The following is a 16,358-nucleotide window of genomic DNA, read 5'->3' as shown; positions in this document are numbered from 1 at the left end:
GTCCCTGTCTGCACACAGTGGATTCCTCCCTTTCTATTATAATCCCCTTGCTGGAGCAATCCCACTTGTAATGACAATGCAGTGTTGGGTGATCCTTTAGGAATTTCCCCTCTTGGCATTACGCCTGTGTTTAGTTCATCAGATTGAGATCCGGTCCTGTACGATGTCCTTAGTCATTCATGTGAACACACTGTCGGTGGCTCTATAATAAGTATTTAAACCCCTTCCTATGGATACCCCGGCTAGTCATTGGGATTCTGTGAGCTTTGAGCTTCAGTGCAATGAGCAATTCAGCTCACCGCTGGTATAATGCTACAAGACCCTGCTTTCACTGTCAACAAAGCGGCGTTTGCAGTAGTTCATGGAAGACATCCATTCTGTGTAAACACCTGCATTAGATACCCCTATAGGTATCCTGAACATAGACCTCAGGCTCTCCTGCACCATCAGAGCAGCTAAGAGCAGGAGAGGCACACATATGCAAACTCCTTCACCCTTGGGGTTAGGGTTCACGGGGAATGGTTCCTTCCTCTCAAAGTTGCTGCTCTCTTGCAGCTGAACCAAACGAGGTCCCTTTTTCATCACTGAAGAACAGGAGCATCGTCAGTGAAGTTGCTGGAGCCAGGAATGAGAAAGGCTTCTCAAGTGTTAGCTAAGCATTTAGCTTTTCAAGGTGTGGTTCAATTTTCTCTTCAGTCAGCTTTTCGGTGTTGTCTCACATGTCTAATAGGATGCTGCTGACCACCCTGTCTAATTTTATGTGTATAATATATATAGCGCATGTGTCTTTATTATACCCACTGTGGCATAGGAATGGGTCATTTGTGGGATGACCGTCAACCCCAACATTGCATTATTGTTAGGGAACACTTAAGATTATTTTCAACCAAAAATAGCAGATAATAATAATAATACCAAGCCAAGAGAAGAGTCTCTTCGTTGTCATATTTTGTGCATAAGCAAATTTCTTGGCTTTTGCTGTCAGATTCGTCTGCTTATTGTGGGGAGCAGAGGGATACAGAACTTGAAATTACATTGAAATCTCATCATCCCACCTAGATTTTAGGATGACGGCATTGCTTCCAACATGCGTGTTTGTCACTGAAATTGTATTTTGTGATAACCGTATTGACGTGAATGTTAAAATTGCAGTAAATGTGTGTGAAGCTGTTTTACTCCTAATGCTCTTACTAGCTAATGAATTGCAAATGTATGGCTGTGCAACGAAGGATGCTCACTAGGTTTGTATAGGGTTGACATCTGAGGACAGCTGAGGATTGGTGCAAACCGTTGCTGATTCACTGAGTTTTCCTCTTCTCTCCAAATAAATCTCCTAGGGCAGAGTCAGCGGAGAACTATATTTCTGTGGAGTCGTGGCGCTCTGATTTTTAGTCTCTTGTGTTTGGGGGTGTTCACTATGGGATAGTGATATGAATTTCACTCTTCGGGTACTGGCCACCCCTAATGTATCACTTTCTTAAAGTGATTTTTTGCTCATTAATTTGCTGTCATTCATGTTGTGACCCATTCATTGCTGGTTGAAAGACTTTCTTTAAACTGAAGGGGATATTTTGTTCAGCCCTACAATGCCCATTTTAACTTTAACATCATTTAATCTGTTCCAATCTTCCATGAGAAGTGAGGAAGTGGAAAAGAAAGAACAAGAGGAGGGTGAAAAAGAGATTTGTGATGTTCCAGGGAATTCTATCTCCTTCTCAAGGTTTTGTGGATGCATATGTTTGAAAGACTTGAGAGAAGCAAGAAGAAAGAGGAGCAAGAAGAGATGAGAAAAGCACAAGTGGAAAAATGCTTCTAAGGAACTTTATTGCCTTTGCTATTTTTTTGTAATAGTTACTGCTGAGATGTTTTCCTTTAGCTGAGAACTTACTAAATTTTAGGAGTGGTGTTGTCACACCAGACATCCTGTACTTGCTGGATTGAATACTGTTTTGCTGTTTTGAGCACAGCCAGATTGCGATGTATATAAGAATGGCTCAATTTTTCACATTATGAACTGAAATTGCTAAAGAAGTGACTGCTGGAAACATATGCACCACAGCTTATTAGTAGGATGTGGGGAAATGATAAAATTATCATTTGGATAGGATCATAGTCATCGGTCCCAGCTTATGGGTCTTTTGGGGTAGGTGCTCTGAGCCTGAAATACAGTGGTTTTCTTACTAGAAATCACCAATATGCCAACACTATCATCGCTGTTACTCCTATTACTGCTGGTTCATATTATAAGCTCTGGAAAGGTAGGATAGAAAAACATCACAAAGACGCCAGGATGTAATTTCTAAGTAATTTGCCAAGAGTTCTGGGGAATCTAGTGTGCACCTTTGGGACTGCTAAAAAGAAGTAAAATTAAACTTTCAGATTTTTCAAAACCAATTTAGTGCCAGCCTGACAGCTTCAGAGTTTGGAATCTTTCTTAATGCACAGTGAAAGCAGTATGAAGTAGTATAAAAAAGGGGGATAAAGACAAAAACTCATTACAGAGAAACACTTGGTTATGATTATGGGAAGTAATTGAGCCCAGCTTGGAGTCATAAACTTGCAATTCTTTTATGGGATGTGAGCTGGACTTAGACCAGATGGAGAAAGTGGTACTTCGTATTTCCCTTTGAAAACGCAAGCTGCATGCTCTGTTCAACCAGCCTGCAAATGGTGTTTGGGCAAAACAGGCTTTTTGTTATTGTGCATTGCATCACTTGTAGTCTTGAGTGAGTTTTTTTTAGAGCAAAGATCTCTTTTACATATTTATTTGCGTGCTATTTTGAAATATTTTCCAAGTTTTCTATTTATATATAATACGATTGCGGTTTAAATCAGTCTGGTGTTGTGAGGCTTGTAAGCATGTCCCGGCACCACTGACAATGATGGAAAATGTTTAATTTTGCCAACATCAGTCTGTAGAATTTAAAAGAGAAAATTAGAAAAATTCCAATTTAGGGAAATTTTTAAGGACAACAAGGCAGAGAAACGTGATCCATGTAGAAATGCAAACGTGATTCATGCTTTACCTTTCTAAGGGTGGATCTGAACTTTATTTCTCTGAGCAATGACAAAACCAGAAGGAATTTTGAACAAGGAAATTCCCAGCGATGAGGAAAGGGAAATACTTAGTTTTGCTGATTTGCAGTCAGAAGCCAGTTGAAGCATTAATTGTCATGAAGGGGATACGTATTCTTTTTAGCCTTCCTGTTTAGCACTAAATAAGCTCTTTAATTTCAAGGAGGGGAGTATTGTTTTTTCCATTTTCACACCAGAATAAACCCTGATAGCACTAACTGGTCCCCGTTGCCTGCCCCGCACTCTGCTGCTGCATTTGTATTTCAGGTTAAAGCTCCTGTTAAAAAGTCAAGTGAGGAAATGGTTCAAAATATCAGCATTTAAAGTATTTTCACCACAGCACAGAACTGACACCTCTGTGAGATGGATGAATCAGTTTGTGTTTCAAAACTCTGACGTCTGGGTCAGACATCCCATGATGGCTGCACTTGGTTGGTGTGGTGGCATTTCCCATATTTCCTATATGGTGACCAAATCTGAACACTCAACCCCTAATTCTGCCTCATAGAACAAATCTTCACATCGCATCCAGAGAGGGGAAGATTTTTGTTATGTTTCTGCCTGATGAGTCATGTTAAATCACTGGGGGCAGGTACAAAAGGTGGTTTTATCCTGAGCAATGGAGAACTGAAAAGCAAGAGGCATTATAAAGAAGGAACCGGGCCACAGATGGGGCTTTTTCAGGTTGGATTGGAGTTGACTCCTGCAATGAGACTCCTCTCCTTATGTGACCCTGTGAATTAGTGAAAAATGCAGTAGAAGGCGGTTTGTCTTTTCTACTTTATGGGCTCCAGCCTCCCTTTAAAAAAAAACAAGCAAGTGGTTTAGGGGAATGGAGGGCTGGGATGAGCAGGGGAGGACTTTTCTGGGTGGGTTGGGCACACAGGCAGCTGATGGGATAAAGGCAAGAATTAGTGTAAGGGAGATTTCCAGGAGATGTGGGTGGTTTTTTAGCTCTTGAGCCTTTTTTAGGCTCTTTTTTGGACTTGACACTAGGTCATCAAAGGAAAACTCTAAGAGAAACAGATGACTTGGGGCAAGAGGGTGGTGGGACTGGAGGCAGGTTGGTGAGTTGTCAGCATGGAGGCTGCTCTAAGGCTGTGAAATGGCTCAGGTCTGGCCAGCTTAGCACATCCAGCAGGACCAGGGAAGCATTTCACACTCATACACGAGTGTTTGTTTGCTGCTTCCTCCCAGATAATTTTATTAAGCTGCCCAGTGCTTGGTACCATTCAGAATGAGCCCGTGTATGGTTTTTGGAAGGGGATGGTGTTATTCTTATGCAGCTCAAGAAACATAATATGCTATAACTAATTTGGGAGACTTTAAAGTAGCTTGACAAGAGTCCATTTCATGGTTGTTTGGAAGGGATTTGTGTTTTCAATCTCCAGAACATAGATGGCCCCAAAGGAGCTCTTTGAAGCCCAGCTTTTTATTATTAGTTTTATAAGATCCTTCCACTGGAATCATTAAGAAGATGTAGTATCTGGTGTAAATGTGCTAGTATCTGTTAGACCATTAGCTGTGGGAGACAAAATGATCATACTCAAAGTGCTTAGTGCTTTTTTAACAAATTACTGTGAAAGTCAGTTCTTAAACAGCATTTCTTTTTCTGGTAGCTCTGTGCAGAAACATTAGGGTCTTGCTGCTTTCCTTAATAAGGGGAAATGAGCCCTCCTGGTGCAACGGGCCTGCTTGAAAAGGTCATCAGTGACTATTTATCCTTGGCCTCTATCAAAAAGGGGGCTGTTTCTATGCTGAAGCAATACCAATTCTTATCTCATTAAAAAGGGATTAAAATGTTTTGGTTTCTGATGACATTGAGTCATTCCGAGCTGTCCTTTGGCCACTGAAGAATGAGGAATGCTTTTTCTAAGGAGGGGAAACTTGAGGTCCAGATTGCATTGGTGTTGTAGGCAGCGCTTCTTGTGTTTTTGGCCAAGTAAAGACTGGAAAGGGAACTGGATAACTGTCTTCAAATATGTCAAGGGCTGCTCCAGAGCAGAAGGGAACAATCTGTTCTCCGTGTGCGCAGTGAATAAGACGAGAAGCAGTAGGCTTAAATTGCAGCAAGGAAGATTCAGTTTTGCTATTGGGGAGCTGGTTTTCAAACGGGAAGGACTGTGAAGGTCACTGCTCTCATGGAATTAGGTTGAGAGGTGGCCCATGAAATGTACTTACAGGGAGAGCCAGAGCTTGTCCCACTATGGCTACTATCTCAGTTGTGGTGGCATGAGCATGGTAGAATGAAGGGAAGGGACAGTGAAGATGAAGCTTGCAGAGGTAAATGTGGTGGTCACACACGGCCAGATGGGGTGTGAAGAGCTTGACACTTCCCTACAGCTACAGTAAAACAAATATTTAAATAACACTGACACTTTCCCCTGCCAATCCCTCAACATTTCTCATTGCTCCAACTGCTTCTCCTCTGCACTGGGTGAACAATGAGCCTCAAGCCTCAAGGGAGGGGCTGGAGAAGGGGCTTTCTAAAAGCCATGTGCCGACAGGCTATTTTATGTAAAAGATTGTTATTTGGTGAAAAGCACAGGCATCTTCACTTGCAGAGCTAAAACAGGGCCACAAAGATGGGGGTGAAAGAAAGTAGGAGGACAAGTCAGGAGGGAAAAGGTGGGGAACAGCCTTAAAGTAATTATTGTGGTTCCTCACTTCGATATCAGTGAGAGCCTTGTCTGGAAGATAATTAAGTATCTTGTTAATAATTTGATTATTTTGGTCGCTAGGTGGAAGAACAAAGGTGCCCTTTGTACTGCCTTTTTCCACATTCTCCATAGGGTAGACTGAGGGAAGTCCCTGGTAGCTGAGGGTGGCAGAAGAACCTGCTGTCATCTCTACATATTCTCTTGGGGTCCCTGAAATCCTGGGACATCCTTGCACTGATGCCTTGGAGGCAGCCATCTTTCTGAAAGACCAGAGCTTGTAAGGAATCTGTGTTGATGAAGGTCTTTTCTGCGGTATTCATGGCTATTCTTTCTTTTCCTTTCTAATGATATTAAGTCCCAGGAGCAATCATGGGCACAAAGAAAAAGGCATGCTTCTTTGTAGAGGAAAAAGGTGATATGACCTTCAGTTCCCCCCAGGGATTAAAAAGATAAGACTCTCATTACTCATATAGGGTTTTAATTTTGAAAAATCTGAGCCTCAAGTTCCAGTGATGTTCAGAGGAAAGGCTGGTGCTCTGTGACTTTAAAAAAATCTTTTGATTTAACAGAACATTTACTGTAATCTTAGGAAGGTTGGCTATGATAGTTTGACCATGCCTTGGTTTGTGCTTGCACCCCTTTCCAACTGCTCAAGATTTAGCCCATGCTGATCAACCCTTTCCTAAAATAAACAGCTCTAAATGTACAGACTCAGAGCCTAACATAATACACCCCGGCCGGTTGGGATGAGCAACAGCCCTGTGAATGTTTGTCTCATTGAAAAGACCACGAGGTGGATTTCAATTGTATTACAAACAGCTGTCCCGGGTGCCTTTTGCTTTGCAGACGGCAAATTTGAATGGAGCAATCTATGCAGACCATATAGATATGCGTAACACAGTGAGGGCATGTCGCTAGAGAAAGTCCAGCTCATCACTCTGGTTACGGTTCCAGAAAGTATCAGCCTTCTTTTTATGAATTGGCAGAACCTCGTTCCCATTAATCCATTAGTCATTAGTCACAGAGGGCCGAGCGTTTCAGAGCTCATCAACAGGCAGCTGGACTATGCTGTCGCTGCGAAGACCCAGCACACATGAATCAAAATAGTTGGGTGATGTCATGTCACAGTGCAAGTGTGCCCGGGACGCTCGCTGCCAGGAATTGTCTGTCCAGGGGTGGTTTCCTTTTACAGCCTTTTTAAAGAGTCATCATGCCGAGCTGCACATGACAATTCCCTTCAAGAGGGCTTGTGGCTCCTTTGCATAGTTAGTATTTTTTGAACGAGGGAGCTTATCAGGTGATTCCTGACCTTTTCCGCATGAGCTGATCCACTGGGAAACGTTGCTTTGGTCTCGGAGGCTTCTGACCACTGACAGATAAGAGCTCCGGGGCTGCAAGCTGGGCAGACTTTGAACTTCTCCCTGTGTTTGCAGATACTTCCAGGCGAGTTACTGTATGCTGGAATTAAGACTGGAAGTGCCTGGCGTGTGAGGTTTGGCAGCCTGCTGCAGAACGGCTTTCCACAAAGACCACAACCAAGCGCCTCGGAGCTGAACCGCCAGCGAGCTGGACTTTTTTTTACAGCCACACGGTCTTTCTGGAACTTTATTTTCTCATACCTGGGTGTTTGGTGTAAGCGACACCTTGGCTTGCCCCTCGTGCTGCTTTTTTTCTTCAGTCCTGGGCATGACCGACAGCTGCTGCCACACGAGCGCATGTTGCAGCTCATGAAGCGTTTTGGTAGCTTTAGAGGGAGCAAGAAGAGAAAGGAGCAGTGCAAAAGCTCGGAGAGACGCCAGTCCGATCCTCGTGGCCTGTTCGGTAGGGACCCTCTGTGTTACCCATCTGAAAAGGAGGGACATTAGTCTTTGGGAGAGGGCAGCAAGTGGGGGATAGCAAATAATTAAGCAACAATTTTGTGCTTCCCAATTTCATTGACTGAATCGTGCAGTTGTTGCGTGGAGGTTATTTCTATGTTGGTTTGCACCAGAGATGAACATTTGAGCTGACACCTGTAACACACATCAGATATAGCCTTTAGGAAAAGAGTGATGGAACAGGAAGCTTTACAGTAAACTCTGTGAAATACATTCAAAAGCGGCTGTTGGCTAATGTTACTTTAATTGAAGAATAGTAACAAAATGCTAAGCTAGGGCTAGCACTGTATATTGAAAGATTAATTTGAAGTAGAGAAAAGTTGCATATCAATCCGATAAGTAATGCATTCAGAACCACCTTTCTGATACTGTGGTTACCAATATAATTGTGTTTGAGTTGCAATTAGGGACCATTCTCTCTTAATCAAAAGCTTTTCCTGGTCACTGAGTATTAAGTCTAATACAGATGCTGAGTTGTGTGTGTCAGAGAGTATCTATGTATCACATAGCGATTAGCTGGCCAGGAGACAACAGGTTTTCCAACAGGATCTGGCTGTTTTTCTTAAGGATAGTGGAGAAATATAATGTTTAATGCATTTCCTGTATGGACTAATGGTAGCTGTTTTACAACTCTGTGACTCCCCAAAGACCACGAGTGCTGCTGCTGCTGAGAGATTCTGTCCTGTGACTAAGAGGTTAAAAAATGATGTTACACTGAATCAGCCAGATAAGGCGCAGTTTAGAGAGGCTGACTTGTACAATAGGCAAGGCTCTTTTTTACTCTTTATCAGTCAGGAGTCACTGTGTTAAATCCAGCAGAATGATGAAGGTATGAGTCCTGTTGGACCATATGGATGGTGCGGAGAGGTACATACAGATTTAGTGGTGGGGAGTGGCAACTGATGGATGGGTGGCTGCCCAGAAAACTTGTTTTTCTATTATTTAATGCTTTGCAATTTATTTAGTGATGGATTGTGTTGTTTTTAAGGTGTCCTTCTGGCAAATGCTTCTCCTTTTGTTCCTATCTTGTACAGTTAAGTGTTTTTAAATCTAAGGTACTGTGCCTTGTTCTGCATTCTCCTAAACCCATCTGAGGGTTTCTGCTGGAGTGGTAGTAAGGTCAAGGTGATATGAATTAGATAAGACCCAGGTCTTTGGAGTTTCACAGTGTCAGCAAGATGCACAAAGACAGGTAACAGAGTTTATTCAAGAAGAGGGTAAAATTTAGATGACAGATTGCCCAGATGTAAAATTTATTCCCAAATTTCTAATTAAAACCCCTAAATTCTCACCTAGGCAGAAACACCCGTGCGATTTGTTGACTGAGTGATTAATGGCACTTTGAGGCACTAATTTGCTCTCTTCTTGTGGTTTCGTCAATGAGATGGGAATAGCTAACATCTGCAAAAGGATTTGCTGCTAGAAGCACCAAACATAGTGTTGCAAGTCTGCTTCCTCAGAGTCTAACTCTAAACCCCATCCATATCTTCCTCCACAGAGAAAAGAATTTGTCCTGCACCAAGAGTCAAAACAAAAGCTTTACATTATTCTCTAGATTTAATCTGTATCTCGTAGCTATTAGGCCTTAATAAAGGCCTAAATAACACTTTCTGAGCAGCTCTCAAGGGAACCTCGGGTGCTCAGCAGGTTCTATGATCAGTATCTAGTGGCATCCAGGAGCATTGGTAGCAACCAGACTTGGTGGCTCATCAGGTTCAGTCACAGACTGGTGCATCCTATTTAGTTGCCATCTACCATCAGGGATGAGAAATGAATGACAGCAATCCACCATCGGCTTTCCCACCCTGCTCTCCCAGGGTGACCGTGCTGCCATTGCAGCCTCCCTGTTGCTGAATGAGCTTGGATTGTATTCAGAAAAGGGGTGGAAAAGGAAAGAAGAGGAGAAAATCCCCTGATGCCCCAGAAAGGGGTGCTCTGTCACCTGGACTACTTGAATCTGGAATTTCTGATTTTTCATGGCCATCTCTGTAAGTGTTTTAAGGAGGAGTCCTCCAGTTGTTGTAAATAGGATTGGGCCAGCACAGCTTCTCATCTTACCCGGGGTAGATACTGTCAGGCCACTGCAACTGACGTTATCAAGTAGTACATTCCTCTGTGTATCAGTTGAGCTAAACCCCATCCTTCCTCTGCACCGATGAAGAGGTTCGCATCTTGGTAGAGAAGTGAAGGGTGGTATTGCCGAGGACGGGCATCTTTGTAATTCCGTGGTTTTGGAGCCTTACGGTCCTTTTATGCCAAGTGAACAGCATGAGGAGACCTGAGTATGGCCAAACAGAAGCAGAGAGCACACAGAGAGAGGAAGGAGAAATGCATGAACGAGCACCAGGAGCAAATGAGAGCAGGGGAAGCTGTGGGGCGAAGGCAGAGAGCCCACAGCTTTGCTCCAGGAGAGGAGCAGCCAACAGAGAGACCTCAAAGCTTGAGCTGTCCACCAAACAGCAGGGAAGCTGATTTATGCAATATGATTTTGGCAGGGCTGAGGACTGGGATTACCCAAAATTTCTCCAACCTCTGGATCACCACCGCAGAGTTTCCTCCTTCCTCTTGCAGTTGCTCCTTGCCTGTGCAGGGTTGCTGACCACTTCTCCACCTGCCAGGTCTTGCTGCAGCCTGGTGTGTTGTAAATAGATAGGCTCTGTGGCATTTCTGAAGGGGACAACTTTTTGGCCCCAGCGAGGCTAATTGCTCTGCCCTTTAAAGGACACCATCTATTCCGTGAAGGATTGAATGACACATGCAAAAGGTATAATGTTAAAAGTGTTTCTTCCCTACCCAAGCCATGAGTGCCCAGCGAAGAAGCTGCTCTGCAGCACACGTGGCTGCCGTGACCCCCGGTGCTGCCTTATGCCCAGGCATTTAGCCTCAAACCGCTCATTTTGGAGGCTTTTAGCTGCATGGAAATGCCGAAGAGCTTCTCCTTGCCCATGCTGCTCCTCTCAGGGGTTTTGTTGATGTGGATTTTAATTCACAGGGGCAGAAGCTGAGCCCCGACAAGCTGGCTCCGAGGGGCTCCAGGCAAACCTCAGTGCTACTCCTTGGCCCCAGACCTGTCCCACCTCAACAACACTCTCGAGGACAATTTCCCTGGCAGCTGTTTATAATTTAAGGGCAAATTAGGACTAAATTAGAAGTGAACCTGCTGAATGACTCAGACCCCAATACATACACGTGCAAACGTGCTTTGACCCCCCCATGTACACGAATCAGGCAGTCCCAGTGCGAAGGGCAGGGGCTTGTCCCCAAGTCACTCCGTAACTTGCTGTAGCCACACTGGTGGCACTCAGTGCATGTGTTTTATCCCATGTCCCTGCTAACCGCTGTGGGGTTGAGGGCTGCTGAGTCTCTAGATTGGATCTGGGAGGTACCATATTTTAGAGTATCTTTAAATACTCAAGCCAAGGGGAAATGTCTTCCCCTTTTGGTCAAAAAGGCACAGGTCTTCTTCCATAGCTTGCCATGGTCCTTCCCAGACACCTGGACTTGGGGATGAGTATGGATCATGTGTCAAGTGGAGAAATCACACTCTTTCTTCCCACCAGTGGAGATGTGGCAACTGCATCAGAGATCACCACGTGGAGTTAACATGCCATAGGATGCAACCAGCTCAGACAGCAGTCCATGGGCAACAGCTTTCAGCAAACCAAAGAGCAGGCAGTTCACAACCTCTCCAAGTGCAAATGGAAACCCAGGGGATACTTCAGCCTGGCTCACATAACTGTTTATCGGCACAAGCCAGGTTGCGGATAGTTGCACTGAGAACAGGGACAGAAAATGTGTGGGAGGAGAATGGAGAAGCAATTGCAAAAGGAGACAGGACTTGATCTCCTGCTCCTCCAGCCTGGGCAGCTGTAGCTCATCCAGCGCTTCGTCCCAAAGTGGGTGATGCTGCTTGTGGGAGGACCGGAGCTGAGATACTTATTTTTCTCATTCTGGTGGGATGTTTCTGTTATGAAGCAGTGGGGGAGAAACCATGGCGAAAAAATTTCTGGAGAAATAAATGAGAGTGAGGGGGTCGCTGCATGTTCCAGCAGCTGCCGTAAATGAACTGAGAGAGCAAAATCCTGTTGCTCCTGAAAAGCAGCTTAAAACCACCAGCATCAGAGACTGCATATGAGAAACTGAGACCGCTTTGGTTTGTTAATAATTTTCTCTACTGTTTTTCATGCTCTGTTGAGCTGACAGTGATTTTAGAAAATGTGCAGCCCTGGCTGATCAGTACCAATTAATCTTGTACTACAGAGAGCTCTGAGACCTGGAAGCTGTGAAATTTCTACAGTTGGTTGTCAGGAAGGAGAAAAGTGGTGACGAGTGTGATTAAATGTTTGAGACTTTTTATTTTTCCATTTTCTGCTTCCTTATAGTGACTGTGCTGGTGCTTTCTGGCACATCCCAGCTTTGTACACAGCTTCGAAGCATTCTGAATGGGGGGAAAAGGACGGTGCCCATGAAGCAATAGAATCAGCAAGGTACTTTCAAGCAGATACCGGTAAATTCAGATAGTAATAAACCCCAGAAAACCTCCACTGATTTGGTGGATATTGAAATGGAGGTATACCGAGCAGAGTGCTTTGCCCTGGACTCTTCCCTTGCTCCCTTCTTGGTGCAGAGTGCAGCAGCATCCTTCCTCTGCATCCTTCCTTGTGGACTTAAAGAAGCTATAGACTCTTTACTCTCACACTGAGTTGTCTGAGAATGCAGATTCTCCAAGTAATTTATTTTCAAATAAAGTTATTTTTGTCTGAAGGGCAGGTTATACATGTGAAAATACAGTATGTTCTCTTGAGGCACAAATTTAAAGATCAGTGCTGCAAATGAATCTGCCCACCGACACTTCTTCCCAGTCCTGCTCCAGGCAGCTCTGTGTATCTTGTTGCAAAGTTTGATCAAAAATACTAATACTACTATAAATGACTGAATTACTCAGCATTGACCTGCTGGTGTCAACAGTGTGGTGGGTGAGACCAGCAGGGCCAGCCTCCCTTTTGGCAGGCTATTCTACAAACTGTACAGGTTTTCGGCAGGGAGAGCTCCCATCTGGGAGGAGTCCATGTGGTTATGGTCCTTGTTGGTGCTTGGGGGTGCAGGTAGTTGTCCCTCAGGCACAGCAGCATCATAGATACTTCAGTTTTTTACTGTCTTAAGGATACTTTAATTCTGCTATTCAATTCTGCTATTTAATTCTGCTGTTCAAATAGTGTCATTTGGAACACCAGGATGAATGTTATTCCTGAAAGACAGAGAGAAACTAAAAGCAAATCTTGGGATTGAATCTAGGCAAAGCTGTGAAATGCAACTATGCAGAGGGGTTCATTGAGGTGGAAAAGGAGAAACTGAGACAGAAGGAAGCTGGGCACTGACTGCAAGCAAAAGCGGATGCACACACTGCCTGTTTCTGAAAGCAGACAATATTTCTGTATTTATATGTATTTTTTTCCATCCTTCACTTCTGCTACCTTCAGGTATCAGGTCACTTCTGATATGTATATAAGACTGGAAAACTAGCTTAGTTACCTTGTGATATAATTAACTGTCATCTCATTCATTTTTGAGGTGAAAGAAAATAGTGTTGATGAGACTTGCATACATGACATTTCAGCTTAAAGAATGCAGCCTGGAGTGTCTTCATCTGAATGCTGGAGGGTTGCAACCTACATGCCAAAAGTCAGTGGAATTCCTGGTTTCCATGCATGATCAAAATTGCACTCTCACCCTTATTGCACCAGGTTTTTTCCCTCCTTCTTTCACTTGTACTTTTCAAGGGCTCTAACTTTCAGAAGAATATCTGTATGAGAAGCTGTTATCCTAGACTGACTTTCTACTTGATTTGAATGTGCTAAGCTAGACCACAATTTATTTATACTCCCATGCATCTATATTACAAATCCTGTTGCCAGGCTTTAAAAGCAAATTTCAAGCCCATATCTGTTTTCACAGCCTAAAATTTCACTTGACAGTAGCATTTAGGTAGGTGGGTACTTTTGTTTAATTAGAAATCAATGTTTTGGACTATTGACTCCTTGCTCAAAGTTTCAGTGAATTGCCCAAGAGTGCAATTTCAAAGATGTTGTTAAGGCAGTTTGTTTGTCAGGTTTATTGGATCAGCAAATCCCAGGAATTACCAGGATTCAGCTGTTTTCTACTTTCACCTTTATTCTTGTCCAACCTAAAGCAGTTCAAGAGCTTAAAAGTGCTTGGAGCGGTGGGATTTAATGCCTCAAAATTGTTTTAGCCATTTTATTGTCATTACAGAGTCGTACTGAAACAGAAGGCTTAGGTCTCGAGAGATGAAGGGCTGCTCTGTGAGATATCATTGAGCGGCTGGCAGGCTTGGCTTAGAGGCTTGAATGCTCCATGCTGGAAAGGTCAGACAGCCTTACTTGGTTTAAGGACAGAGCCTAACGCTGCATCACACGTTTGCACTGAAGAGTTCCCGTCCTGTCCTTTATCTGCTCCTCCTTAGATAAAGTTGGGGCAATTTAGCTGGAGGAGGCATGATAGGATTAGCTGACATTAATTACGAGCATCCTGTTGTTTCCTCAGAGTTTTTTCCATGCATCAGAAAACAGCTGCTTCCCAGTGCTGTGTTCTCTGTGGGGTAACAAGGACCCTTTTGACACGCTCGGAGCTACAGTCACCGGATTGTTTAACAGATCCTGCCCATCTGGCCCCACGGTTTTATTTCAGTCAGTGCAAGAATTACGATAGTGTACGCAGGGTTCTTGCAACAATCCTGCCTTTCCTGCTAGGCGATGCTCCTGGAGAGGAACAGATAATTTGTGACATCTCTGCTGCTTGTATGTAGTAAAATTAGAGATAATAAACAAGAATGGGGCAAGAAATCCATGTAAGAAATATAGATGAGGGAGAAATGAGATGGAAAGTCAACTGGAGACACGAGGGAGACAAAAAGTTTGCAATGGAGATGTTTTTGCTGCAGTAGTGCCAACAAATGTCAGGTGGGTGTTCAGAGGTGAGGATTATACCAGCCCCCTTGAAAGAAGGACTGAGTTGAAAGGGTGAGAAGCTGCAATAATGTTGATATTTCCCAAGGGACTTACCTGAGTTTAGGGATGGTCAACACCCAGGGATCAGTATGGGGACTGATAATGTTCATTAGTGACATGGATGGTGAGGTGAGCCTATGCAGCAGTACATGCTGGGCACTGATGACTGTCTCCCAGTGAGAAGGACTTGGGGGTTGTGGTGGATATAATCTGGAAAATAATCAAAAAATGTGTGGTCATCATCAATAGGGTCGACCACATACTGGGCTACATTAGGAGGAATGGAGCAATCCAGTCAAGGCGTGTTATTATCCCTCCACGTGGTGCTGGTGGGGCTGCACCTGGAAGAGGATGTCACAATTGCTAGTCCCCCCCATCAGAAAAATGCTGGGAACCTGGAGAGGGTTTCCCTGGAGGGCTACCAAGGTGTTTTGGGACCTAGAGCACACGTTTTGAGATCTGTGAGGAGAGAATGAGGAAACTGGGCATTTTTAGTGCAGCAGAGAGAAGGCTAAGGGGCAATTTAACAGCAGCCTGCAACTACCTGAAGGGCAGTTTCAAAGGCGATAAAAGATAAGAGTTTGTGGCTGAGGAGGGTCAGACTGGATGTTAGCAAAAGCTCCCTCAAGAGGGTGGTGTGGCACTGGCACAGGTTGTGGCCTCTCCTTCCCTGGAGTTTTCAAGACTCAGTGAGCCAAAGCCATGGCTGACCTGTTCTTGGTTGATACCAGCCCTGCGTTGACTGGGAGATTGGAGAAGCAGCCTCCAGACATCCCTTCCAACCAACATTTCTGTGATGCTCAGCTGTTCAGTTGCAAGGAAAGCTGAAGCTGCAAATACCTTGACTGTGCATCTTTTCCCAGCCAATTCTCAACATTCACATACAACTGCTCTTGTTTTAATAAATTTTCAAGAACTGAGTGACTTCTCAGGTAGAGGCAGCTAGGGCTGCTCGTACAGCTGATTTGTATCAGCAGACCAGCAGAAGGAGACCACTGCAAAGCCCAAGACGAACACTGACTCATTTATTGGGCCAACAAAGGCAGCAAGAGGTGTGTTTCCTACAAAAGCCTCCCACGTTGCCTTCCAGCCGTTTCATATACATTAAGTGTGACCTTGAGAGTCCTGAACAGTTATTAATGCCCCCCTGAGGTGAGCAGTGTCTGGCCACCCCTGGCTGCTGCCCCACTTTGGGTAGTGTTGATATACCAGCTGGAGGAATTGCACTGGGACTTGGTTTGTATCAGCTATCTGTCACTATAGTAACTCCTCACTTAACCAGTCCCTGCACTAAAAATAGATCACCTTGATCTCAAGGAAAGAAAACCAAAGGAAATCAAAAGGGGCAGTGATAGCGAGAGCTGTAGAGTCAGCTATTGACTTAAGGCTGGAGCATTTGAAACCTCTTACAAATAATCTATCATGTAACAAATATTTGAGGGGAACCTATTTATCCAGAAACCCCACCGTGTCAGTGGGTTTGACGCTTTAGCAAAGGGCATGCATTACTTTTTATCAGAGGGATGTGTTTGCAGTTATCACCCAGCACACAGGGGATGTTGAAAACTGTGTGGGATGTTGCTTAGCTCGGTTAAGACGTGTAAGGGATCTTATCTTCTGAGTAAGCAGATCTGCAGCTCTGTCATTAGACCTGATAGCCCTCTATGCTCTTGTATGTAAGTTATCAAAATCCCTACTCATTTATGAAATTGTTACTGGCA

The 16,358-nt window shown here is 44.1% G+C and overlaps 1 protein-coding gene across 11 annotated transcripts in view; it reads left to right on the top strand.

The window, feature by feature from the left end:
- PRKAG2 (protein kinase AMP-activated non-catalytic subunit gamma 2) overlaps nucleotides 1-16,358 on the top strand; it is a 225,238-nt gene that overhangs the window by 98,634 nt on the left and 110,246 nt on the right. For 3 of the 11 annotated variants that reach the window (XR_012652800.1, XR_012652794.1, XR_012652795.1), the window contains exons 1-2: nucleotides 7,434-7,556; nucleotides 11,995-12,099. The exons of 3 other annotated variants lie outside the window; for them this stretch is intronic. Coding sequence is in view for 1 of the 8 variants with exons in the window: in XM_075045194.1 (XP_074901295.1) it covers nucleotides 7,451-7,556 (106 nt within the window). In the remaining 7 variants the exon portion in view is untranslated. Of the gene's footprint in view, nucleotides 1-7,032; nucleotides 7,557-11,994; nucleotides 12,100-16,358 lie in introns of those variants that run through there. 5 more of the 11 variants (XR_012652796.1, XR_012652797.1, XM_075045194.1 and 2 more) reach the window with 3 other exon arrangements.

The sequence above is a fragment of the Buteo buteo genome, chromosome 2, assembly GCF_964188355.1.
Source record: "Buteo buteo chromosome 2, bButBut1.hap1.1, whole genome shotgun sequence".
Lineage (NCBI taxonomy): Eukaryota > Metazoa > Chordata > Aves > Accipitriformes > Accipitridae > Buteo > Buteo buteo.
This window is presented reverse-complemented; position numbering and strand designations above follow the sequence as displayed.